This window comes from Salmo trutta, chromosome 9 (genome assembly GCF_901001165.1).
Source record: "Salmo trutta chromosome 9, fSalTru1.1, whole genome shotgun sequence".
In the NCBI taxonomy this organism is placed as follows: domain Eukaryota; kingdom Metazoa; phylum Chordata; class Actinopteri; order Salmoniformes; family Salmonidae; genus Salmo; species Salmo trutta.
Window position 1 is genome coordinate 8,732,987 of NC_042965.1, and position 25,008 is coordinate 8,757,994.

Here is a 25,008-nt window from a genome sequence, read left to right on the forward strand (position 1 = left end):
CGCTGGCTGCGTGCGTTGTGTTGACAGTTCACTGTCGCATGATGTTTCCAATATTATTACGGTTAGCAAGCTATTTAAGTGGCAACAGCTTCAAAATGACGTTTTATCCCTTTTAAAAATACATCGGGATTGTGTATAGACGACCCCTCATCATTCGGAGGTGTTGAGGTATTACTAATAATAGCTAGAGAACGTTTTCCTGGCGAATTGTCTGGAGGCTAGCTAGCTAGTTACCTGGCTAACAACTAATAATTGACTTAGCAAATGAACTGTAATAAAACGTAGCCCGCTATCAGAATGCAAATCAAGGAATGTATCATGTCTGCACCTGGGAAAGCTATCCTGCACGGAGAACACGCTGTCGTGCATGGCAATGTAAGTACAGTAACGTTGGAGCTCAGTATCATCAGTGGACCACCTAGCTAGCGTCTGCCTTCTTGTGTTACAGCCTGAATTCAAAATTGATTCAATATAATTTCTCACCCATCAACGCACAATACTCCATAACAACAAAGTGAAAACATGTTTAGACATTTTAGCAAATGTATTGAGAATGAAATGGAGAAATCTCATTTAAATAACTATTCACATCCCTGAGTCAATACTTTGTAGAAGCACCTTTACAGCTTTGAGTCGTCTTGAGTATGTCTGTATAAGCTTTGCATATCTGGATATGGGGATTTTATCCCATTCTTCCTTGCACATTTTCTCAACCTCTTAAGTTAGATGGGGAGTGGCGGTGAACAGCAATCTTCAAGTCTTTCCACATACTTGAGATTCAAGTCTGGGCTTTGGCTGGGCCTCGCAAGGATTTTCACAGTCTTGTTCTGAAGCCATTCCAGCCTTGCTTTGGCTGTATGCTTGGGGGGCATTGCCCTGTTGGAATGTACATATTTGCCCCAGTCTGAGATCGTTTGCACTCAGAAGCAGTTTCTCATTAAGGATTTGCCTGTATTTGGCTCCAGACAGTGTTCCCTTTAGCCTTACCAGTCTCCCAGTCCCTACCACTGAAAAGCATCCCCATAGCATGATGCTGCCACCACCGTGCTTCACGGTAGGGATGGTGTTAGATGGGCTTTGCATTCAGGTCAGAGTTACATTTTTGTCTCATCAGTCCAGAGTCTTTTACCTTATGCCCTGTCTTTCACATGCCTTTTTGTAAACTCAAGGTGTGCTGTCATGCCTTTTTCTCAGGAGTGACTTCTATCTGGCCATTCGCCCATAAAGCCCAGATTGGTGAAGTGCTGTAGAGACTGTTGTCCTTCTATCAGGTTCTCCCATCTCAGCCAAGGAACTCTGTAGTTCTGTCAGAGTGGTCGGGTTCTTGGTCACCTTCCTGATCAAGGTCCTTCTTGCCCGGTTGTTCAGTTTGGTTGGATGGCCAGCTCTAGGCAGAGTCTGGGTAGTGACATATTTTTTCAATTTCCCAATGATGCAGACCACTGTGCTCTTAGACATGTTCAACACTGGAAATTATTGTATACCCTTCCCCAGATATGCCTCATCACAATTCTAAGTTGGACCCATTCCAAAATGGACCTGAGGAGAACTAGACCTGGTCGGATCCAGACCCGTTCCGATCTGAGCCGAGTGAGGGATGCAGCAGAATTGTTTTATTTTTTATTAAAGGGAGAGGATGGAGGGAGAGATGTGCCGCTCTAGCAGGCAGGGAGGGGCCGTACTGTGAGCGAGTGACACGGGGAGGAGGAAGCGAGAGATGAGACAGCAACCAACCAAGCTGACTCGTGCTATAGTAGGCTAATAGCTGCCATCGCTAGATTATTTATCATTGTATGATTACGTAGTATCTGTCTTGACTGGATCAAACCGTGAGAAGTTAGCTAGGTAGGCTAACTGAGGCTGCAGTGCATGCATTTTCTAATCCTAGAGTTACAAATAACTCCATTCAGAATATTAACTAGCAGTCTACCTGTTGGCTCTTGGTCGTTTTAGCCTATCCTTCTCCTTTAACTTATAATTTCGTCAATTTAATTCCATCTTCCATTGATTAGATATCTCCTAACTTTTGCAACACACAGAGCGAGGCTCTATGACTGTAGCCTATTGCCGCTTTGATGACCCATGGGTTGGCCAACAACAAGCGCCACGCTCCACTCTTGTAAAAAGCAAGAGCAGCAGCATAAATGATACCATTTCTCTCTTGCTCTCTACTGCAGCAGTCGCGTTCAGATCCTTCCGGACAAGTCAGTCAAAATTACACATACCTTAGACCCGTGACAATCATATCAAATCCAACCCAGACCTGTGACATTATTTAGAATTCTGGGTCCAGGATCGGGTCTCGGGTATTCGTATACAGGTGGATTCGTGAAGAGCTCTACTGGACATTTCGCTGCAGTTGGGTTGCAATGACTGTGGGCGGAGTGTACCTCCGACTACATCGAGTCGCTGTCAGTTGATATGGGGAAACAGTCGGTGGTTGTATTTGATTAACGGTTTATAAAAAAAAAAGAGATTTCAGCAAACAAAGGCACACAGCTACAGAGGACAAACATAGGTAGAATTAATATTTTTAGAAGTATCGACTGACAATGACTCGACGTAGTCGGAGATACAGTCCACACACTTGTCTACCACTCAACTCCATTGATTTGATGTAACTACATCGCGGAGTTGAGAAACCCTCAGCTAGCCAATGAAGTAGAATTATTTGCTAGAATCAACAAACACAATTTGAGCCTAAGGGTGTTTTCACACTTGGTCCCTTTCAGACAATTTTTGTGAACTCAGTGCTGTTCGCTTACATTTTTGTGCAGTGTGAACACTCCAAAGGAACTCAGACACCTCAAAAGAGCCCCCCGAAGTGAACCGAATGGAGACCATCTCAAGAGATGGGCTGAGTTCGGTTCGCTTGAATTCCTTAGTCCGTTCCCTTTAAGGCGACGTGAAGGCAAAGCTCCCCAGGTTCGCTTGTCATTATTCCCGCACCACACACTAGACTACTGCAACACTGTTTCCCCTGCCATAAACCCTTACACTGGTGCCACACAAGAGAGATGTGCAGTTTCACGGGAAAAAATGTGTAGCCTTTTTTCTTCCCATTAATTGAATATCGTTTATTGGTGGAGTTATCAGACAATACCGATATAGCGGTAAAAGGCCAATATCAGCCGATAATATCGATTAACTTATATATTGGTCGGGCTCTATGTAAAAGGACCCATGAGTACTAACGTGAAGTTTAGGAGCATGTCAAATTGGGTGTCAAATGAAAGCTGAGTAATTAAAAAAAAATAATGTATTAAGGCATTCTTGTCAAACAGTTGGAAAAGGATTCTTAGAAAACATCTACCAGAAAAAGTCTTAAAGGTATTTGAAATACATAAACATAAGAATGTTGAAGCCCCTGCCAAACTATCAACACTTATATTTAGTTCAGGATACTTTTTTTCTGACACCGCCTAGTATACTGGTCCTGGATGGCAGGAAGCTTGGCCCCAGTGATGGATTGGGCCGTACGCACTACCTTCTGTAGCGCCTTACGGTCGGATGTAGAGCAGTTACCATAACAGGTGGTGACGCAACCGGTCAGGATGCTCTCGATACTGCAGCTGTAGAACTTTTTGAGGATCTGGGGACCCATGCCAAATCTTTTCAGTCTCCTGAGGGGGAAAAGGTGTTGTCGTGCCCTCTTCACGACTGCCTTGGTGTGTTTGGACCATGATAGTTCATTGGTGATGTGGACACCAAGGAACTTGAAACTCTCAACCCGCTCCACTACAGCCCCGTCAATGTTAATGATGGCCTGTTCGGCCCTCCTTTTCCTGTAGTCCCCAATCAGCTCCTTTGTCTTGCTCACATTGAGGGAGAGGTTGTTGTCCTGGCACCACACTGACCTCCTCCCTATAGGCTGTCTCATCATTGTCGGTGATCGGGCCTACCACTGTTGTGTCATCAGCAAACTTAAGGATGGTGTTGGAGTCGTGTTTGGCCCTGAAGTCGTGGGTGAACAGGGAGTACAGGAGGGGACTAAGCATGCTCCCCTGAGGGGCCCCGGTGTTGAGGATCAGCGTGGCAGACGTGGTGTTGCCTACCCTTACCACCTGGGGGCGGCCCCAGGAAGTCCAGGATCCAGTTGCAGAGGGAGGTGTTTAGTACCAGGGTCCTTAGCTTAGTGAGGAGCTTTGTGGGCACTATGGTGTTGAACGCTGAGCTGTAGTCAATGAACAGCATTCTCACATAGGTGTTCCTTTTGTCCAGGTGGGAAAGGTCAGTGTTGAGTGCGATTGAGATCATCTGTTGGGGCGGTATGCGAATTGGAGTGGGTCTAGGGTTTCTGGGATGATGGTGTTGATGTGAGCCATGACCAGCCCAGTGCTATGGGGCGGTAGTCATTTAGGCAGGTTACCTTCACATTCTTGGGCACAGGGACTATGGTGGTCTGCTTGCAACATGTAGGTATTAGACTCGGTTAGGGAGAGGTTGAAAATGGCAGTGAAGACACTTGCCAGTTGGTCCGCGCATGCTCTGAGTACACACCCTGGTATCCATCTGGCCCCACGGCCTTGTGAATGTTGACCTGTTTAAAGGTGTTGCTCACATCGGTTACGGGGAACGTGATCACACAGTCGTCCGGAACAGCTAGTGCTCTCATGCATGCTTTAGTGTTGCTTGCCTCAAAGGGAGCATAAAAGGTAAGCGTGCATCACTGGGCAGCTCGTGGCTGGGTTTCCATTTGTAGTCCGTAAGCCCTGCCACATCCGACGAGCGTCAGAGCCGGTGTAGTAGGATTCAATCTTAGTCCTGTATTGACGCTTTGCCTGTTTCATGGTTCATTTGAGGGCATAGTGGGATTTCTTATAAGCATCCAGACTAGTGTCCTGCTCCTTGAAAGCCGCAGATCTAGCCTTTAGCTCGGTGCAGATTATGCCTGTATTCCATGGCTTCTGGTTGGGATATGTACAGTACCAGTAAAAAGTTAGGACACACCTACTCATTCCAGGCTTTTTCTATATTTTTACTATTTTCTACATTGTAGAATATTAGTGAAGGCATCAAAACTATGAAATAACACATGGAATTATGTAGTAACCAATGGTGTTAAAAAATATATTTAATGCTATTTTTCAAAGCAAAGCTGTCATCAAGGAAAAGGGTGGCTACTTTGAAGAATCAGTGTGGAAATAATTTAAACAATCACAATAGAGAAAGACTCATTGAAATAACTTAATGTATGTGTTGCCACCCTAGGGTCACACTACTCAGAGAAAATGTTTAACTTTTATTATTCAAAAACAATAAATATCGTCATACCATCCAATTGTTTTTAAATACTGTGATATATTTTGGTCCTATCACCTAAAAACACAATCTAACCGGTTTTCAAATAATGTTACCTGTATATGCAGTTATCTTAGCCAGCCAGCTAAAGTTAGTTATTTTAGCCTGCTAGCAAGCCTAGCCAGCGAACTAGCCTAGCTAGCCCACCACGGTCGACATAGCTAAGTAGTAAGCCAGGGGACAACTAGTCTAGCAGGAACCCACAGAACACAACAAAAAGCTAGTAAAGATATAAAGTAGAGAGAGCAGAGACTTACCAACTGAAGGCTGAGTTAGCTACCAAAGAAGAGCCAAGGAGAGAAAAGCTTCAGAAGGAAAGGCCATTTAATCCAATGGTAATATAGTGAGGTTAATCCAAAGTAGATAGATTCCAGAGACAAAAATCCAGAGGCAGCATTGGGCACAGGAGACAGTTGGGGTAGGTTCCCTGTTCCTTGTCAATCATTGGCTTATTAGTGAAATCAGCATTCAGACAATATCTTCTTTAAGTAAATCAATCAAACCTTTATTAATGCAATTGCAGACAGAAGTTGACAACGGAAACATAGCACGCATGTTTCAGAGTAAGTTCTGCAAAATAAAAAAGGTCGAAGTCGCTTTAATATGCTTGCAGTCAACTCCTGGTGATGCAACGGCCTACGTCAACACCTTCTACTCATGAGACCAAGCCCATGCATATACAGTTATACAAACTAAGAGGCAGAGACTAGAAAAGAACTGTGGAACAGTATTAAACCTTATAATGCATATATTGCTAATCTGTGGTCCAGGCCCCTATAAATGTAGTAGGGGAGGGTCTTATAGCCCTTCCCCTTCTATTAATACAACATAAGCATAATCAATTATTATAATACTACAATCATTTGGTGCAGCCCCTATCATGACCCCAAGGTGACCCCCATCAAGACAATGGCAAGAGTCAACAATAAAGCCCTATTCGCACAGGACTATTATTACTAGAGAATGTTGGTTATGTAATTATTACCCCAGAATTTCTGTTATTCCAAAGTACGATTGTGACGGGATTATTTTTTTCTTCCAAACTGCCCACTGTAATTGTTTTTTTTTTCAATAAATTGACAGTTATGACGGAAGTGTTGAGATAATATTTGAATTGAGGAAGTGTGATCATAATCATTAGGATATTTTGGCGTTCCGCATTAGAAGACGTCCTAAATTCCCTCCAGCCTTCAGATGTGAGCTAAACAGCGCACTTGCACTTGATATGCATTGTTAGGCTATGAATGAGAAAGTGAACTTGTCACTTCCCATTGTTTAGCTCAGTTTTATGCTGCTTTGCGATCTATTAACAGCAAGGGTTGCATTAAATAGGCACAATATTTTTTTATGATGCATTTGGCATGTTCAATTAATTCATACAAAACATATAAACAAAAGCATTCACTGTGACAGTTGATACATGTAGGCCCTTCATACAGTGCATTCGGAAAGTATTTACTCCATTTTGTTACGTTACAGCCATATTCTAAAATTGATGAAATATATTTTTTTACACATAATACCCCATAATGACAATGCGAAAACAGGTTTAGACATTTTTGCAAAAAAAATAATTAAATACCTTATTTACATAAGTGTTCAGACCCTTTGCTATGAGACTCGAAATTGAGCTCAGCTGCATCCTGTTTCCATTGATCATCCTTGAGATGTTTCTACAACTTGATTGGAGTCCACCTGTGGTAAATTCAATTGATTGGACATGATTTGGAAAGGCCCACACCTGTCTATATAAGGTCACACAGTTGACACTGCACGTCAAAGCAAAAACCAAGCCATGAGGTTGAAGGAATTGTCCGTAGAGCCCCGAGACAGGATTGTGTCGAGGCACAGATCTGGGGAAGGGTACCAACAAAAATTATCCCGCATTGAAGAACACTGTATATATTTTGAATGAAGCTGCAATAGGCTATTCAATTGGATTATTTTCTTACAGTAGTGTATTATCCGCAGTAAACCAAAAACATTACCTCAGGCTACACTGTCACTGAAGATCTGTCAAAAACCCATCATTCATAGTCACACTGTTACTACTGCCTACACCTTAGCTAGCTAGCTTAGATTTCTACTGCATCAATGGATTCGCAGGAAATGGTAATGTTGTGCTGGGAGCTGTTTCAGACAATCAGGGCTGTCAACTTATTGCCGACTACATTTTGACACCTGAGCCAGAGTGTGTGTCCATCAGCGACTCCAGACAGCACAGACACCGAATCAGACGAGCTCACTGAAGTTGAGGCCAAGCCCCTTGAGGAGGCAACTGAGGAAGACCACCTGTTAATGTTGGATCTTTCAATTACGGTGCTTCAGTCGGTCGGGGGGGAATATGTCAGTGATTCTGGACAAGAAATTGAAAAGGTTTGCGAGTTCAGGTGCACTTGCAAGTCCAATGAAGGGAGGCCCTGCTATTTGCTATTTACCCCCGAGGAGATGGTCGAGACGTGACCAGTTTTAATGAACTCACCAATGGTAAGTGATTGCCAATCAACTATTAGTCAAGTTTAGTTTGCTGTGAGTGAGTAATTTGTAGTGTGTGTGTGTGTGTGTGTGTGTGTGTGTGTGTGTGATGAGACAAATAGACTGACTAGCTAGCTAGCCTATTAAAGCCGAGAGAGACCTTAAAATATTTGCAGTAACTTATTCGACCTGTGTGTGTGGTGGGTGCTTATATTTGTCCTAAAGACAGGTTACATAAATGCATGAAATGGCCATCAATAACATGATCAAATACCTTCATATCAATACTAGTAAAACTGTGTGCTGTTTGTGTTCACGTATGCATTTGAATGAGTGCAGGTTGTGTAATTACTGAAATTTGAAAATGTATTGGCTAGACTAGATGACGATGACTGAATGTTAAAGAATTATATATTGTTATGTCTTTATTTTTCCAGAGGAAAAACGAGTAGCTTTTTCCATGAACCTCTGCAAGAAAACGTTCAGCTCTAAAAGGAGCAAACAAACAGAAAGGAAACATCAGAGGACGACATATTTCCATGATGGCCAGCAAATCTGAAGAGAAACATTCAAGTTCTAACACTTAAGCTTTCTTTAGAGTAGTACAACTTGATGTTTTCTGTTATTACTGGAGCTGCAACAGTATTAAAAAGTGAATGAGGTACTTAAGGAAGAGTGAGTAGTAGGCTGTATGATGACTAGAAATAAGAGCTCAATACATTGTTCCTTTCAGTACATATTAAAGGCATGTTTTAAATCATTTATTTTCTGGTTTCAGAATTTCTACAAATAAGCTGACAGCAGTGATAAAGTTCTACAAGGAACAGGGTGTGGTTCCAAGGAAGAAGTAGTGTGGTGGTCGTCTCGCCAGCAAACGGGTGCTGTCCTACGAGGACATTCAGCGAATCGTCCACTATGTCAACAACTTCGCCAATGTCCACGCGATGCCGCTCCCAGGATGGATCCCTGGATTTAAAAAGGCAGACATCCGGGTGCTACTGACAATTTCAGACCAAGTCCTCTGTGTGGCACAAGTACAAAATATTGATGCATGAACTTGGTGTTTTCCTGAATCTTGATACTTAGAATTGTATTAAAAGACTCCCACACAAATTGGATCCAAAAAGACTATCAGTCCTTACTCTCTGGGGATGTGTATGGACATATTTTCTATAACATTTCTCATTTTAGTTGCTGCTTAGAGAGACCAGAGCTTACTCTGACCCTTTCTAGCTCTCATCCCCTCTGTCCTCTTCCCTCTTTTAGCTCTTTTCAGATGTCGTTTACTCTGTGCCCGGGGACGTGTCAGACTGAAAAATTTATTTGCGTATAGCCTATACACATTCTGCGACATGTATTTTATGAAGAGATGTTATTTAACGCGCTAATTATTTATCCTACCAAGCCTTCTCCCCGAATGTAATCTGACATGGAAAAAGTACGGGCCACAACCATGATATGTGCGAGGACTACATGGGATGTGCACGCATTTGTCTGCAAATGCACCACGAACGCGTGCACACCGCATGTAGTCCTCACACATATCATGTTGTGAACATGTGCAGTATGAGTTTCTCTGTCATACATACTGTGTGTACATGTGTGAAAATAAGTGAATGTAGCCAATATCTGTTGCTTGTATGTGTACAAACGTATGTATACATGTATCGTGTATGCATATTCGTGCGTGAGAGCGATGCAGACAGACACTATGTCTGTATAGTTATTGCAAGATGTAATTTTGTGTGTGTGTTAGAAGTAGAATACAGGCACGTCATGTCAATGGATTTCATGGTTTGGTGATACTCAGTATGTAATAGCACCAATGGAAGCTGCTTAGGGGAGGACGGATCATAATAACGGATGGAACAGAGTGAATGGAATGGCGTTAAACGCACAGAAACCATGTGTTTGATATGATTCCGCTCCAGCCATTACCACGAGCCCGTCCTCCCAAATGAAGGTGCCACCAACCTCCTGTGAATGGCACGTAACTCGCCTGATATTTGGAGTAGAGAGAGAGATCATGTTGGTCTCATAAGGAAGCTAACATTCTCTTTCTGTCACTGTATTAAACTCCATGCGTTTTGGGGTCAATGTGACTGATTATGATACAGCAAGTCACATTACCCAAAATATGCTAATTTCAAAGTTGATTCCCACCAAAACTTTATTAATTCACTTAAAATCGGTCTCCCAAAGATGATCTATTGCTTCAGCGAACAGACTATGTGTGAATGGGGCTCTGATGGGCAGCCTCCCTCTTCTCTCTTGAACTATGCCATTACTGGTTAAAGAGACAGCACACATTTTAATAAATTAAGCTAATTTCTATTTAAATGTTGTTGATCAGTCCAATAAAACAAGTTGCAAATGGTAGGGAAACAGATTGTTTCATACTATTTTCTACATTGTAGAATAATAGTCATCAAAACTGTGAAATAACACATGGAATCATGTAGTAACCAAAAAAAGTGTTATACAAATCAAAATATTTTATTTGAGATTAATCAAATAGCCACCCTTTGCCTTGGTGACAGCTTTGCACACTCTTGGCATTCTCTCAACCAGCTTCATGAGGTAGTCAAATGGAATGCATTTCAATTAACAGGTGTGCCTTAAGTTAATGTGTGGAATTTCTTTCCTTAATGCGTTTGAGCCAATCAGTTGTGTTGTGACAAGGTAGGTGTGGTATACAGAAGATAGCCCTATTTGGTAAAAGACCAAGTCCATATTATGGCAAGAACAGCTCAAATAAGCAAAGAGAAACGACACTCCATCATTACTTTAAGACATGAAGGTCAGTCAGTCTAGAACATTTCAAGAACTTTGAAAGTTTCTTTAAGTGCAGTCTCAAAAACCATCAAGCGCAATGATGAAACTGGCTCTCATGACAACCGCCACAGGAAAGGAAGACCCAGAGTTACCTCTGCTTCAGAGGATAAGTTCATTTTAGTTGCCAGCCTCCAAAATTGCAGCCCAAATAAATGCTTCACAGAGTTCAAGTAACACACACATCTCAACATCGACTGTTCAGAGGAGACTGTGTGAATCAGGCCGTCATGGTTGAATTGCTGCAAAGAAACCACTACTAAAGGACACCAATAAGAAGAAGAGACTCGCTTGGGCCAAGAAACACGAGCAATGGACATTAGACCGGTGGAAAGTTTGTCCATTGGTCTAATGAGTCCAAAATTGAGATTTTTGGTTCCAACCACCGTGTCTTTGTGAGACGCAGCTCTCTACATGTGTGGCTCCCACCGTAAAGCATAGAGGAGGTGGTGTGGGGGTGCTTTGCTGGTGGCACTGTCTGTGATTTATTTAGAATCCAAGGCACACTTAACCAGCATGGCTACCACAGCATTCTGCAGCGATACGCCAGTAGGACTAAGCACAACTGGACAATGACCCAACACACATCCAGGCTGTGTAAGGGTTATTTTGCCAAGAAGGAGAGTGATGGAGTGCTGCATCAGATGTCCTGGCCTCCACAATCCCGCGACCTCAACCAAATTGAGATGGTTTGGGCTGAGTCAGACCGCAGAGTGAAGGAAAAGCAGCCAACAAGTGCTCAGCATATGTGGGAACTCCTTCAAGACTGTTGGGAAAGCATTCCAGGTGAAGCTGGTTTAAGGAATGTCTAGAGTGTGCAAAGATGTCAAGGCAAAGGGTGGCTATTTGAAGAATCTCAAATATAAAATATATTTAGATTTGTTTAAACACTGGTTACTACATGATTACATATGTGTTATTTCATAGTTTGTCTGCACTATTATTCTACAATGTAGAAAATAGAAAAACTCTTGAATGACTAGGTGTTCTAAAACGTTTGACCGGGTAGTGTACATCCAGTGAAATATCTGTCGCGTTGTTCAATCTGTGGTAGGATGTGACAAGTGTACCATTTTTCTTAACGTTTATAAACAGCCATTTTGATCAAGTTTAAACCATAAGAAAAATCCTAAAATGACGTGATTCAGATATGATCCTGCGTTTGACCGCTAGTTGGCAATGCAGTTCAATCTACTGAAGTCCTGGATACCTATCAGACTGCACTCTTACTGCTGTCCCCCACACACTTGGCAACAATGGTAGTTAATGCCGTTTTAGGTTTCCTGCTGTGTGCCTCTCCTCCATGTTCTCAGTACATGGGCTGTGTGATGGCTCGTTTCAGTGATGCATGACAGCGTGTTCATAGATGTCCAACAATCTCTTGTTAACGCCACGTATGGTGTTTGAGAGCTCCCGTTTTTTTACTTGCAGAGCAAGCATACAATTTCTCCATCCGGGCGATCACGTTTTTTTGGGGGCATCTCCCGTCTGGTTATAGATATGCCATTCGGACGTTGAAGCCGTCATCCTCTGGCATTGACAACGTCTGCATATCAATTGCAATACTTTCTGTAGTCAGTGCTGTGATTTTTCTCACTACGTCCCTTATTGCACTGCTGCCAGCAACGGGTTGGGTCTCATGTTCCCTCCCTTTCACAGCGTTGCACCTGTACCGCAGCTCAGCTTCACCTCGCAGAGTTAGCAGATTTCACCACCATTTCATTTCTCAAAGTATTCCCATACAGGATTTTCCTGCTGTCGCTTCACTGTCTCACTCTGCCATTTCTCCAGCTGTTAATGACGAGCGGAGCGCTTTATATCCGTGGCAAATCATTTGAAAGAGACGTATTTCCTCCTAACGCGACAGCATTGTTGCATTAGGTATTTGTTTAATTCGTTTTTTCCCCTTTATGATGATGATCGGAACCAGTTAGTGCTATGTTAACTGCACTTTGATTTTAATTTTGTGAAAAAAACTAAAACGATCGGTTAGGGATCTTTTCTAAAAGTTAACGATCCCAATTGAATTTAAACGTCACAATCCTAGTACACAGTAGAGCCCACTAGAGTTGAGTACACTATACTTGACTGTACTGTACTCTACTGAGCTCTTCTGTGCTGTCCAAACTTGTGGAACATATAGACGTCTATGATTGGTTCAGATTTGGTCTGGACCAAACAAATGTGGTCTTGTTTGGTGGCAGAGCTCATTTAAAATAATAGCCAGTGTGTAGGATAATACCCAACTATGCAAAATAAGGATATTGTGTATTTCTGCCTTTGTGTACCTGTTTAGGATACGTCACCATGAAGAGAATGACAATCATAACCATAATTATGCATTTCTGTGCAGTACAGATCAGAAACCCATGATGAAATTCTTTACTGCAATTCTGTTCCCGGGTGTAAATCCAGTTCACTTACTGTAGTTCAATAACCAAAATATTTTTTGTTCTAAGTCAAGGTGTCATCATAGCTGACACCACATTATTTTCTGCAGACATATTTGAATCTTAAGTTTTTGTAAAATGGTCACAAAAAACAGTGGTAGATCTCCACAGTTTTAATAGTACATGTGCTTTTGAAACATTTTCTGTGTAAATTGTTGAAAGTATTCATTGTGCGTAGAGTTGTATGGCTTGTTCAACTTTGAAAACAATGTTTTTTTGGGGGGGCATAGGTAACATTTTAAGTGAACAACCTGAGTCTCAGTGAAACATGATGAACCTGAGTCTCTCCTTTACCATGGAATTGCCCCCAGGCTAATACAACATCTTTATACACTCATGTATTCATGAGAGTTGTTCATCATATGACCCCCAGTACAGACACAGTCTATTCTGTTTCCACTGATAGAAGATTGGTTGTTGAAATGAAAATGATTTGACTATAACCACAACAACAATTCAGAGGTCTGTTTTCTCCAACCCCTGCTAGGTGGCTCTGGCTGTGAGTTTGAACTTGCGCACATACCTACGGTTGCAAGCCACATCCACCAGTAAAGTCTGCATCAATCTCCCCAACATCAACACTTTCCTCAGCTGGGATGTGACCGAGTTGAAGCAGCTGCTTCCTGACTCTGGAGGTGAGAGACGCTTTCTGGCTGGAGGATTGAAATGTACTGTAGTGAATTTGAAGGGTAGTCCGAGTGGGATTGGAACCCTGGTCCCTGTGACTCAGTCCAACACCTTAGCCGTTACACCAAGAGGCTTAAACCTCCTGACAAGGTAGGAGTTGTACTAAGTTTGCTACACTACCCCCTTGGAAAGTCATATCCTTGTCTGTGCTATGGGACATAATGACCTCCCAGCAGCTTCATTCCACTTCTGACACCAATGCAGCGAATTTGGGAGAGAGCCTGAACTGGACTTGAACCCCAAAACTATTGGCAAAGCTGTAAAACAACAGCTCAAAATATAATTGTTGGTTTTCTTTGTTTTATTCTTCTATGGTAACGTTGTCTGTTTTTGTAATTCTGCTTACAGCCGAGCTGGGGAATGTGAGTGAGCTTGATGCAGAGCTTGTCAGGAGGCTTCGAGATTTGCTTGGTGTATCAAATGGAACCTTGGATACTCGCAGCATGGCCATTTTAGCCTTCCTCTACATCTACCTCTCTGTCTTTGCTGGGTCAGGGTAAGAATTGAAATTGATGGAGCTAATTTATATAGGAGTGTTAACATAGGGTAATACTAATCTTGACACCCAAGAACCAAACCTCTAATGCCCTAATGAACAATACAGACCCCATGCTAGTGAGGAAGACTTGGGCAGCTGTGAGCTGGGCGGATGCTAAAGAGTAGGCCTAATCGGGGCTGACGCGGGTGGCGCTAGGCTAGCGTGTTTGAGAGAGGAGTGGACGGGCTCTGACAGGACGGACAGCCACTAATTAGAGGCTGGCACTGGGCCCCGCTGCAGCCTTAACAAGTCTGGATTTGTTTGTCCCTGGGGAGAAGAGCTCCACAATTAGCTTAGAGCACCCGCGTTTCCTGTCTGCCCAAAAGGAGTCTGAGTGTCATGGACATTGACAGCGGAGCAAGTAAACTCAGCTCACACCCATGCACATATGCACACCACACTAGTCATTCCCAATGAGAAGTACTGCTGTGGCTCGGTCTTTTGGCCGGTTTGATTAAGATCACAGGAAGTGTGCTTTCTGGATATTTTTGCTGTATAAGCTGTTGCAAAGTGTGAGGTTTTTGTGTGAGATGGGTGCCCAAAAGCCTCTTACAAACAGTAGTAGGTACAAACAATAGCACAGTTTGAGAGTGATTTCATGGAAAGTGTTTATTTATTATGTCTAGAGGCTGGCACTGGGCCCCCAAATGATGTACTTTCCCCCCTAGCCTATCTAAGTAGTCTTAATAAATCATACTACTTTCCTATTCCTAGATATAAGCACATCTAAGCTGAGAATTTGGTTCATGGTTCTTGCTCCATCTCAGGGAGTTACCCAGCCTGACTGTGTCTGTGTGGTCAGAGTTGCCAACTGGAGCGGGTCTGGGGTCAAGTGCTGCCTACTCTGTGTGCCTGGCTGCAGCTCTGCTCTCTGCCAGTGGGACCATCCCTTCTCTACTGAGTGACCAGGAAAGCACAGCCAGGTATTGACTGCACAACAAATTGTCTACTAGATCTAATAACATTGCAACATTTAAATTGTTGTCCATTGGAAGCCATATTTGTCTTAGTCTGCATGTACTGTCGTTTTATGTAGAGTACTTGCACCACTAGCAGAGTCCGACAATGCACGGTTCTCTCACCGTAACTTACGTATGTCCTAATATATATACCTGCCCACAATGTGAATGATTTACTTCCGCTTGGCTGCAGTTTCTCCAGCACTTGTAATTCATTTGTAGTTTTAGGGTTATGAAAAATGGCACGTTGTTTTTCCAGAAGAATTCTTGCCATTGTGTTGTTAGTGGTACAGTGGGTCCTACATATTGTTTTCCAGTCCTCTTCAGAGATGTTGATCGTTTTCAAATCCCTATTTATCTTAAACGTATTGGGTACTGCCGCCACTGAAGGATGCTATTCGGAAAATCAGTTAGGACTTTGTTACTGATGTCCTCACATGTTAGTATGGGTAGGGCTCATCACAAGCACAGAGTGAGGGACAGCAGGGCAATGCTGACAGGGCTTGAATGCCCAGTGTAAATTGTCATTGTAATCATCTCTACTTTATTTCATCATGTTTCAATAGGTGGGGTGAGGTGGAGATGGAGCTGATCAACAGGTGGGCATTTCAGGGGGAGAAGATCATCCATGGGAACCCGTCAGGGGTGGACAACGCCGTGGGGACATGGGGTAAGACCCGGATCCCTCAACACCACAGACACCACACAGCTTTGTATTGTGATGTATGATACCATGAGCTGTGTATGTGGACACTACAATGGAATGATATGATCCAATCTGGCAACATTTGTTGTCTGCAAAACTCCCAGTATTGTAGGGATTTATCTTGTTGTAGGATCTCTGTGAGAAGGCAGACGTTATTTATGCGGATGCTACAGTAAACGGAGGGGAAATGTGCTGCAGTATTCCTATGTGTGTTGCGAGGGCTGTTTTGCAGTCAGGAAATGTATGCTCCATTGTGTTCTTTATTTTCAACCGATGCCCATTTCTTTCACTTTGTTTTGACTCTTTTAGGTGGCATATTGAGATACCATTCTGGGAAAATAACACCCTTAATCAGGTACTGAACAGTGTTTTGCTTAACAAATCACCTTTCCATGAATATGCTCGCTGGGCCTAATTTACATTGACAGATTTACAGACTGTGATAGCAGACATCATTTTAAAGTAGTCTACTGGGTTGGGAAGGGATCCCAGAATGTCATCCAGGTCAGTGGGGGGGGGGGGGGGGGAGGAAATCAGCCAATGAATTATACACTTGAGCGAACATTCCAGCACGGCAGGTGGAATTTAAATCCCCAAGTGAAGTTGAAATGAACTACTTTAGAATGAAGACGGCGTTGCCCATGCCGTCACAAAAGTGATCAATTGAAAAGATAGGCAATGCTCCCTCTGTGGACTCTACTATTGCCACTCATATGAGGGATCTCATAACAGTTGCAACACCTGGACATATACAGGTGCATCATGGGGTATTATATTGCTAACCTGCCTTTTTTATTTTCCCATTTGCAGGGTCCCAATGTTAAGGATCCTACTCACAAACACCAAGGTCCCTCGCAGCACCAAGGTACTTGTTGCCGGAGTGAAGGACAAAATGAACAAGGTACCAAATGGCTGCCATCTCGTCTCCCCTGTGTTCACCTCCCCAGCCCTGTAATTAGTGTAATCGCCCGTGCTTTCATTTGTATGGGAAAGGCACTCTGGGGCCTGGCATTGAGTGCCTTTGGGTCATTCTGTGTCATTTCAATCACTTTTTGACTGCACAACGTTTAGATTTGAACAAAACCTTCCATACATGTTTGCCCATGGTAGAAGTGGTCAGAAAGTGACAGTTTGGACCTGAATGCCAAAACATTCAGGAGATAGAGGTGCTCAAAGTTGACCCATTTTGTGTAAACCACCCTACCATGTCTTCATCACTGAAAAAGATAAATGTTTGATATAATCTGAACGCTTACAAACAGGGTTGTCAAAAAGTCTTTTTTTACCTTTAAAATGAATTATCTAAATCAGATTTTTTTTTTTTACGTTCATACAGTATCTGTTGTAGCTTAGACACAATTTGACATAATCAGATGTGTTTGTGTTGTGCCCACCATTGGTTGAGACTGCATGCTCTTGAATACAGGGTGTGTGTCATGTTTTGGCTGATTTAATGAACCAAAAAATTCAATACAATTTACATTTGTACTTTCAAAATGGTTGGAAACATGGTTGGAGGTCCACACATCAGAGAATGTTGACCTGAGTAGGAATATCCATTGTTTTAAAATAAACTGTCAATCTTCCCCAGTAAACCTATTGAAATCGTAGAAATATAGATAATAGAATAGACATTCCCATTCAAGTTGAAATTCAACGGTGGGTGGACTGGCGTCCATCTTTCTGTTAATAATTGAAATGGAAATGCATCCCGTTCTATGAATTCTGTTTCTATGACTGAAATGACACCCACCCTGTATTCAAGATAATGCCGTGTCTCAATTTATGACAACACACATACATTTTTTATTTTAAACAAGTATCTAGAAATTCAAAAATTATTTGACAACCCTCTTTGTAAGCGCAATCTCCTAAATGTTCTGGCATTCAAAAAGTCACTTTCTGACCACTAAAATGGGCAAACATGTTTGTCAGGTTTTGTTGAAATCTAAAGGGGTGCAGTCAGAAGGTGATTGAATTCATATGGAATGGCCAGTTCATAAAACATGGAGATGAAGCACTCAGCTAGCACCCCTCTGTGGCGTTGCCTTGACGACACCCACAGGGGTGAGCACTTCTGTTCTGTTAGATCGACATAGGTGGTGTTACTGGCAGTGTTATGATTGGGAGGGGAAGAGCAATGTTTTTCACTCGGCACTGAGTGACTGGCTTTTTGTGCTGCTGCTGTACAGTATCTACTGACTGTTTAAATGATTATGACCACTAGGTGAGATATGGGTATTTGCTGCTTTCGTCTGCACTGTTGACTTCCTTTAGTATATTTAGTGTTGTTCAATTCCTTTACATTGAATTCCCAATTATTTGTAAAAAGTATGTTTATTTGCTGTTCTCCCCCCCAGTTTCCCTCTATTATAAACCCTGTACTGGAATCTGTGAATGCAGTCTCCTGCACCTGCGAGCAGACCTTATCAGAGATGACCAACGACACCCCCACACCAGAGCACTATAATATCCTGGAGGTACTGTATGGAAACGCATGCACACGTGTTGCCTGTAGACAGTGTGTTCTGGTGCTGCAGTCACACTACCAGTGTAACACAGCAGAGGAATGATTCCCTTCCTCTTACACACGGTAAAGACTACAGCTGCATGTAAAGACAAAATAGTATTTTCATGCAAAAAAAAAAAAAGCTGAAATAAAAACGACAGCTGCTATTATGTCTACCGTAGGAACTGATTGACATCAACCAGCACCACCTGAACGTGATGGGTGTAGGACACCCGGCCCTGGACACCCTGTGCCGGGTCACCTTGGCCAGAGGGCTACACAGCAAGCTGACTGGTGCCGGTGGAGGGGGCTGTGGTATCACCCTGCTTAGACCAGGTACTGTAGCTCGCTATCTACTTACCTCCCTATCTGGCTTACAGTAATCAAGTGGGGGTGGGGGGTATCCGTCCCTATTTGTTCTTACACTGCATTGCCATCATCTTTGGTCCTCACCTTCATTTTGGGTTAGAGTTACCATTTTCTATTTGTAATGAATCCTTTTAAAAGTCAGAGATCTGTGAAATGACGTCTGCATGCTGATTATATGGTGTTACTTCAGTAGATTTGGCTTCAGCGTATTGATTGGACGGCGAGCCAAAAGATGTGGGGGGGGTTCTTTCCTGCTGGAAATATTGTATGTCCTGGAAATCTCTACCTTAGTCATCCTTATCTTCTTCCTCGTTTGAGGCAAAAGCTCTGTAGTCTCAAACCGACGGCGTAGAGAAGTAGGGATATGTCAGTACGCCAAGAGAGTGACAAACAGGATCCTATCTTCCACAAAAACAAAACAGGCAGAGAACCTGTCTGAATCCACTGCCTTCTTTGTTTATGCCTGCAGCCTGTAACACATTGAATTTTAAATCAGCTAAAGATCTCCTAAATATATCCCCAACTGATGTTGATTTGCTTTGTTGTACTAGCAAGCAAGTGTTGCACATTTTTGTGGTTTGAAGCTATTTTCCAAAAAGTTTACTTAAGTGTCTGTTTTCCCTCCCAGTGCTCTCAGATCAGCTTTGGGCTGAAAGGCTTTGATTTGAGGCAGAGCAGGGATGAGCATGCAGTAAAGTAGCCTGCTATCCTCCTGCCTTGTTCAAATCCACCACTGTCTGGTGACGTGCTAAATATTTATAATTTCTTTGCTGATGAGCATTGTGTGCAATGTTTTTTCCTCCACATAGAGATGTACTTTAGCTTACGGTTGGCTCTTCAGCTAAGTAAATACTAATAATACAGTATATGCTATTTCGCAGATGCTTTTCATCCAAAGCGACGAGTGAGAGCATCATTTTTTTGTGTATTTGACCCCTAACGGGAATTGAAACCACGACCCTGGCGCTGCTAGTGCCAATCTCTTTCCAACTTATGCCGGGCATACACTACACTGTTTCGCCACGTTTTTGCTGTCCCAGGCTAATTTTAATGATCGGGGTGAAATCCTATGAACTTGGGCTAGTATCAGTACGTCGGGACTTGCATAGTTTGAGCGGATCAAGGACTCAACGATGATGGCTGTTCCATTCACCAGACCCCTGTTGGTTGTGCATCTTGTAGTATGAGCACTGCTACGACGCGATTAGTCAAGGACTACTTCTAATAGCCAATGAGCACTCAGCATGTGAGACCAAAACAATGATGGCTAACACGGAACCCAAACCGGCGCCGGAACCCAAACCGGCGCCATCGTGCATAAATGTATTTTGTCCCCCCACACCAAACGCGATCACGACACGCAGGTTTACAATATCAAAACAAACTCTGAACCAATGACATTCATTTGGGGACAGGTCGAAAAGAATTAAACATTTATGGCAATTTAGCTTGCTAGCTTGAACTTGCTAGCTAATTTGTCCTATTTAGCTAGCTTGCTGTTGCTAGCTAATTTGTCTTGGGATTTAAACAGTGAGTTGTGCATTTCAGATAAAATAACAAGGTCCTCTACTCCACCAATTAATCCACACATAAAACGGTCAACCGAATCATTTCTAGTCATCTCTCATCATTCCAGGCTTTTTCTTCTCTTGACTTTATATTGCGATTGGCAACTTTCATAAATTAGGTACATTACCGCCACCGACCTATTTCCTCTTTCAGTCACCCATGGGGTATAACCAATGAGGAGATGGCACGTGGGTACCTGCTTCTATAAACCAGTGAGGAGATGGGAGAGGCAGAACTTGCAGCGTGATCTGCACCAGAAATAGAACTGACTTCTATTTTAGCCCTTGGCAACACAGATGCTCGTTGGCCAGCGCGAGCAGTGTGGGTGCAATAATTGAATAATATAGATTTCTAAATTTATTTTGCAGCGCTCGCGCACGTGACGCGAGTGGTGTAGTCAGCCTGTAAGAGGAAAGCAACAACAACATGCAGGTTGTCACTAGTTACTACAGCCACAAAGTCAAAATTGTCTATATCGTAGAAATTCAGGTAAACAAACATTTGTTTTTTGGTCTTCATTTAACCCTTGCCCTACAATGGTCGCGCCCCTGTGGAAATCTAATTAACATTTAAAAAAATCCCCATAAAAATCCATCTGTTTAAGCAAGAGGGATGTTCATGGGCTCCGTCTCAATCCACCACATCCGCCGATATCGCCCTTCCGCATCTGAGGTGAAAGGTGGCAGAGCTAGACGGGTGTTTGTCAGATCAGTGGTCTTCTCACGAAAACCTCTGTAGCGTCCGAACGGTTTGGGCTACACACTATTATGACCCCTCTGTGGAAAGCTGAGACTCTCACGGACATGGTGTTCTCCATAGGATGCCCACAAGACTCATCTGAAGGTCCCCGGTGCCAGTTTAAATGTATGGAAGTATATATGGAGATAGTTTAGTGCCTAAAATAAAGGGCTAAATAAAAATAAAAAATTAATATAATAATAGTTTACTGATCTTTCTTAAATCTCTCAGATATAGAACAGACACTTCAGAACAAATTCCTTTAGATTTTTTTGTGGGGACTATCTGTTGTTCCATGTAGTGAATCTGTTATTCAATGCGTTTGTATGGGCTAATAGCTGTAAGACCAAATTCAATGTTTCATCCAATCATTTTTTTCTATACTTTTTTGATACCTTAAGGATCCTTGGTATGACCATCTGTAAACAACTCCACATGTTACTTCAGAACTCCCGCTCCCCTGGCTTAGACAGGACTTAGACTCTAGACTGAGGGTTAAAGTTAGGCATAATGTTAGCAGTGTGGTTAGGTTTAAAATCATATTTTAAGGTGATACATTTTTGAACTAGAAGGGGGTTAGCCAGAATTATGATAGATTGGTGGAGCTGTGGATAAAATGCGGCTGTCTTTTCAACATTAAAAGTTTTCACCTCCAATTCCCTCTGTAAAATATAAGCAATATTGTCCACGTCTGCCGAACCATTTGCAGGTCTATATTCTACACGTCTCTTTTTGATGTTACAGCACAATAATGTGCACACTTATAAAGCAGATCGCTGTTTGCGTGTTTGCGTTTTTTTCCCCATGACAACTGAAAAACGCAGGGCAGGATCAACTCGGGGATCATTGTGTAATGTGAGCACCTACGTTCTGGGATTGAGGATGGACGGAATGAAAGATTTGGGACAAGGGAATCAGGAAATGTGAGCACGTCCAAGTAGTTAAGATTTTACAAATCATGAAGCGTATGCCCAGCGTTAGCCACACATGACCACAGATATCCTGAGGCGGTTCAGGTTAAATGCCCTCCTCAAAGGTCATTTTCTCAAAGCCCTGGTCATGCAAACATTTCCTTTGCTGCATGACGAGAGGCTCTCCGCAACTTTCCTTTCGGGAATAGTTTCCTTATTTGACACATTCACACCCTAAGTGTTTTTTTTTACCCCTAGCCTGTTTTACACATTTTTTAAATCCAGTTATTGGTTTTGTCCCATTTATTTGGCACCGCTGGTGTGCGCCCTTCTGCTGTTTGCTAGAGAGGGCTTTGTGAGCAGCTCTCACAGCAGCCATCAGACTCCCAGCACAGAGCTCTAGGGTGCATCCAGGGCATAGGGTGCCAATTGTGTAGCAGCTGAAGTCATTCTCAGAGATTAATTAAGTAAAAACCTACGCAGATGTAAACTAATCCTCTTGCACAGTAGGCACCGACGGAGGGGCAAACACTGACGAGTTGTGTGTTTTGAATGCAGCTCACTGTATGTGATTTTGTTTTTCTTTGTGATTTCCTCTGGTAGAAACGGAGTGCTCGGTGGTCCAGAACACTATCCAGGACTTGAGAGACTGTGGCTATGACTGCTGGGAGACCAGTATCGGTGCGGAAGGCGTGCAGCAGCACTCTCCCCTCGCCGTCAACAAGGAGGCCCTGGAGGTTTTAGCACGCTACTGAGACCCACTGGCCACGGGTCTGCCCTTCCTATGGGTGAACAGGGGGCGCTTTGCTCCATGACTTTGGCCTACCAAGTCTTCTATTGTTAAGGCCTGACAACTACTAACAGAAGAGTTGGCTACAGCACAATGCAGCATTGGACATGTATAAATGCTAAATAGCATAAATGCTAATAGCGCTTCTCTAACGACCAACGATCAAGACAGACTCCTTGTTTCAGGGGAGGACAATTGCTAATCACCCACTCATCATTTATTTTTCTGCCATTTCACGAGGTCATGGAACTAAGATTGTAGGGGCACTAGGCAGGTGATCACACCTCCCTTTTGAAATAAGTGGTTTTCTAGTTTTCAGTATTTGGTATGCACTGTAGCCCTCCCTATCCCCTGGCTTGAAATGATTCTTTACTAATGTGGATTTAAACTGTTTTAGGTTTAGCATGAGCTTACCATCAAACCTCAAAAGAAGATGTTGCAAAAAAGCAAGATAAACCCAGTGCATAGCAGTGTGTCTAGGTGCTGGATTTGGCAGGAACAGCTAGTATTTAAAAACGAATAAAAAATGTATTGAAAAAAGACAGGCGACCTTGACTCTAGTGTATATTTGGTTTTCTTTTTAATATTTGCATCAAACTCAGTTGGTCACCTGATTTATTATATTTTTTTCCCGTTTGCAGTTTACCCTTGTTTTTGAATATCAATACCTTGGTTGACTTGTTCTTCGTTTTAAATGAGGGTGCTGTGAGCCATTTGTCATATAGATGGCAGCAAAATGTAAGAATTAACTAACCTCTCATAACTGACATTGAGCAAATCGTAGCGAAGAGATTGTCATTCAGTTTTTGCTTCAGGTGTCAATACAATGCCAAAGCAGATGCATTCCTAGGTATACAAACCTTTTAAAACTGAAAATAAAATGTGCATCATTTTCTGTGTCACATAAGGGTAATTGTTTTCTCAAGGTCCAAAGCAAAAATGTAATTCCTCCGTATTTTTGGTGGCGAGAGACCATCTTTTGAAGACAGCCCCTCAAGCTCTTCTTTCCAAGAGATGAGTATGAACATGAAAATGACAGCATTTCTCGGATTTCTTTGGTCCTCAAATATGTCCGACACATCACGCCACAGTCCAAGAATTGCAAGGCCTTTAAAAATAACTATTGGTAGGTAGGCTACCTTTCTGCCTCCGCCTTTCACATTGGTGTTCACGGTTGTAATATACACTCAGGGGCCAGTTTATTAGGTACTCCACTCGGTTCACGAAAATAGTTCGCTCCTACAGACAGTGAGTCACGTGGCCGTGGCTTGCTATATAAAGCAGGCAGACAGGCATCGAGGCATTCAGTTACTGTTCGATTGAACGTTAGAATGGGCAAAATGAGTGACCTAAGCGACTCTGAGCATGGTATGATAATCTGTGCCAGGCGCGTCAGTTCCAGTATCTAAGAAACAGCCGGCCTCCTGGGCTTTTCATGCACGACAGTGTCTAGGGTTTACCGAGAATAATGTGACAAACAAAAAACATCCAGTCAGTGGCAGTTTGGGGGGCGAAAACGGCTTGTTGATGAGAGGTCGAAGTAGAATGGCAAAGAATTGTGCAAGCTACCAAACAGGTAAATAATGGCGCAGCACCACAGTGTGCAGAATGGCATCTCGGAACGCACAACTCGTCGGTCCTTGTCACGGATGGGCTATTGCAGCAGACGACCACACCGGGTTCCACTCATATCAGCTAAAAACAAGAAGAAAAGCCTTTCGTGGGCACGCGATCACCAAGACTGCCTGGTCCGATGAATCCTGTTTCCTGTTGCGTAATTATGATGGCAGAGTCAGGATTTGGCTTAAACAGCATAAGTCCATGGGCCCCATCCTGGCTGGTGTCAACGGTACAGGCTGTTGGCGGTGGTGTCATGATGTGGGGATTGTTTTCCTGGCAAACGTTAGGTCCCTTGATATCAATTGAGCAACGTTTCCATGCCCCAAAGAATTCTGGCTTTTCTGGAGGCAAAGTGGTGTCCACTGAGTGTATATGAACCATGATATGCTGGGATTGAAATAGATCAATTTTTTGTTGTTGTCATTGTTCTACAGAAAATACTCTAATGTAAAAAAAAAATCTACAAATGAATGAAAACAAAATAACTAAAATATAGTCGTTGCATAGGTATTCATCCCTTTCGTTTGGGCAAGCCTAAATTAGTTCAGGGGTCA

At 42.8% G+C, this 25,008-nt stretch overlaps 1 protein-coding gene across 1 annotated transcript; it reads left to right on the top strand.

The window, feature by feature from the left end:
• Positions 1-3: 3 nt before the first annotated feature.
• On the top strand, positions 4-23,726 carry mvk (mevalonate kinase). Its single transcript, XM_029762256.1, has 10 exons — positions 4-375; positions 13,546-13,693; positions 14,094-14,241; positions 15,051-15,206; positions 15,809-15,912; positions 16,258-16,303; positions 16,759-16,849; positions 18,309-18,428; positions 18,640-18,793; positions 22,648-23,726. Exons 1-10 carry the CDS (start codon positions 298-300, stop codon positions 22,797-22,799), a joined length of 1,197 nt encoding a protein of 398 aa, XP_029618116.1. The 5' UTR covers positions 4-297; the 3' UTR covers positions 22,800-23,726.
• The last annotated feature ends 1,282 nt before the right edge of the window (positions 23,727-25,008 follow it).

Excerpts from the sequence above, each read along its gene's own strand:
- mvk (XM_029762256.1), top strand. The coding sequence starts at position 298 with ATGCAAATCAAGGAATGTATCATGTCTGCACCTGGGAAAGCTATCCTG. Across the intron at positions 376-13,545 it reads ACGCTGTCGTGCATGGCAAT|GTGGCTCTGGCTGTGAGTTT; the intron begins GTAAGTACAGTA and ends AACCCCTGCTAG. Across the intron at positions 18,794-22,647 it reads TATCACCCTGCTTAGACCAG|AAACGGAGTGCTCGGTGGTC; the intron begins GTACTGTAGCTC and ends TTCCTCTGGTAG.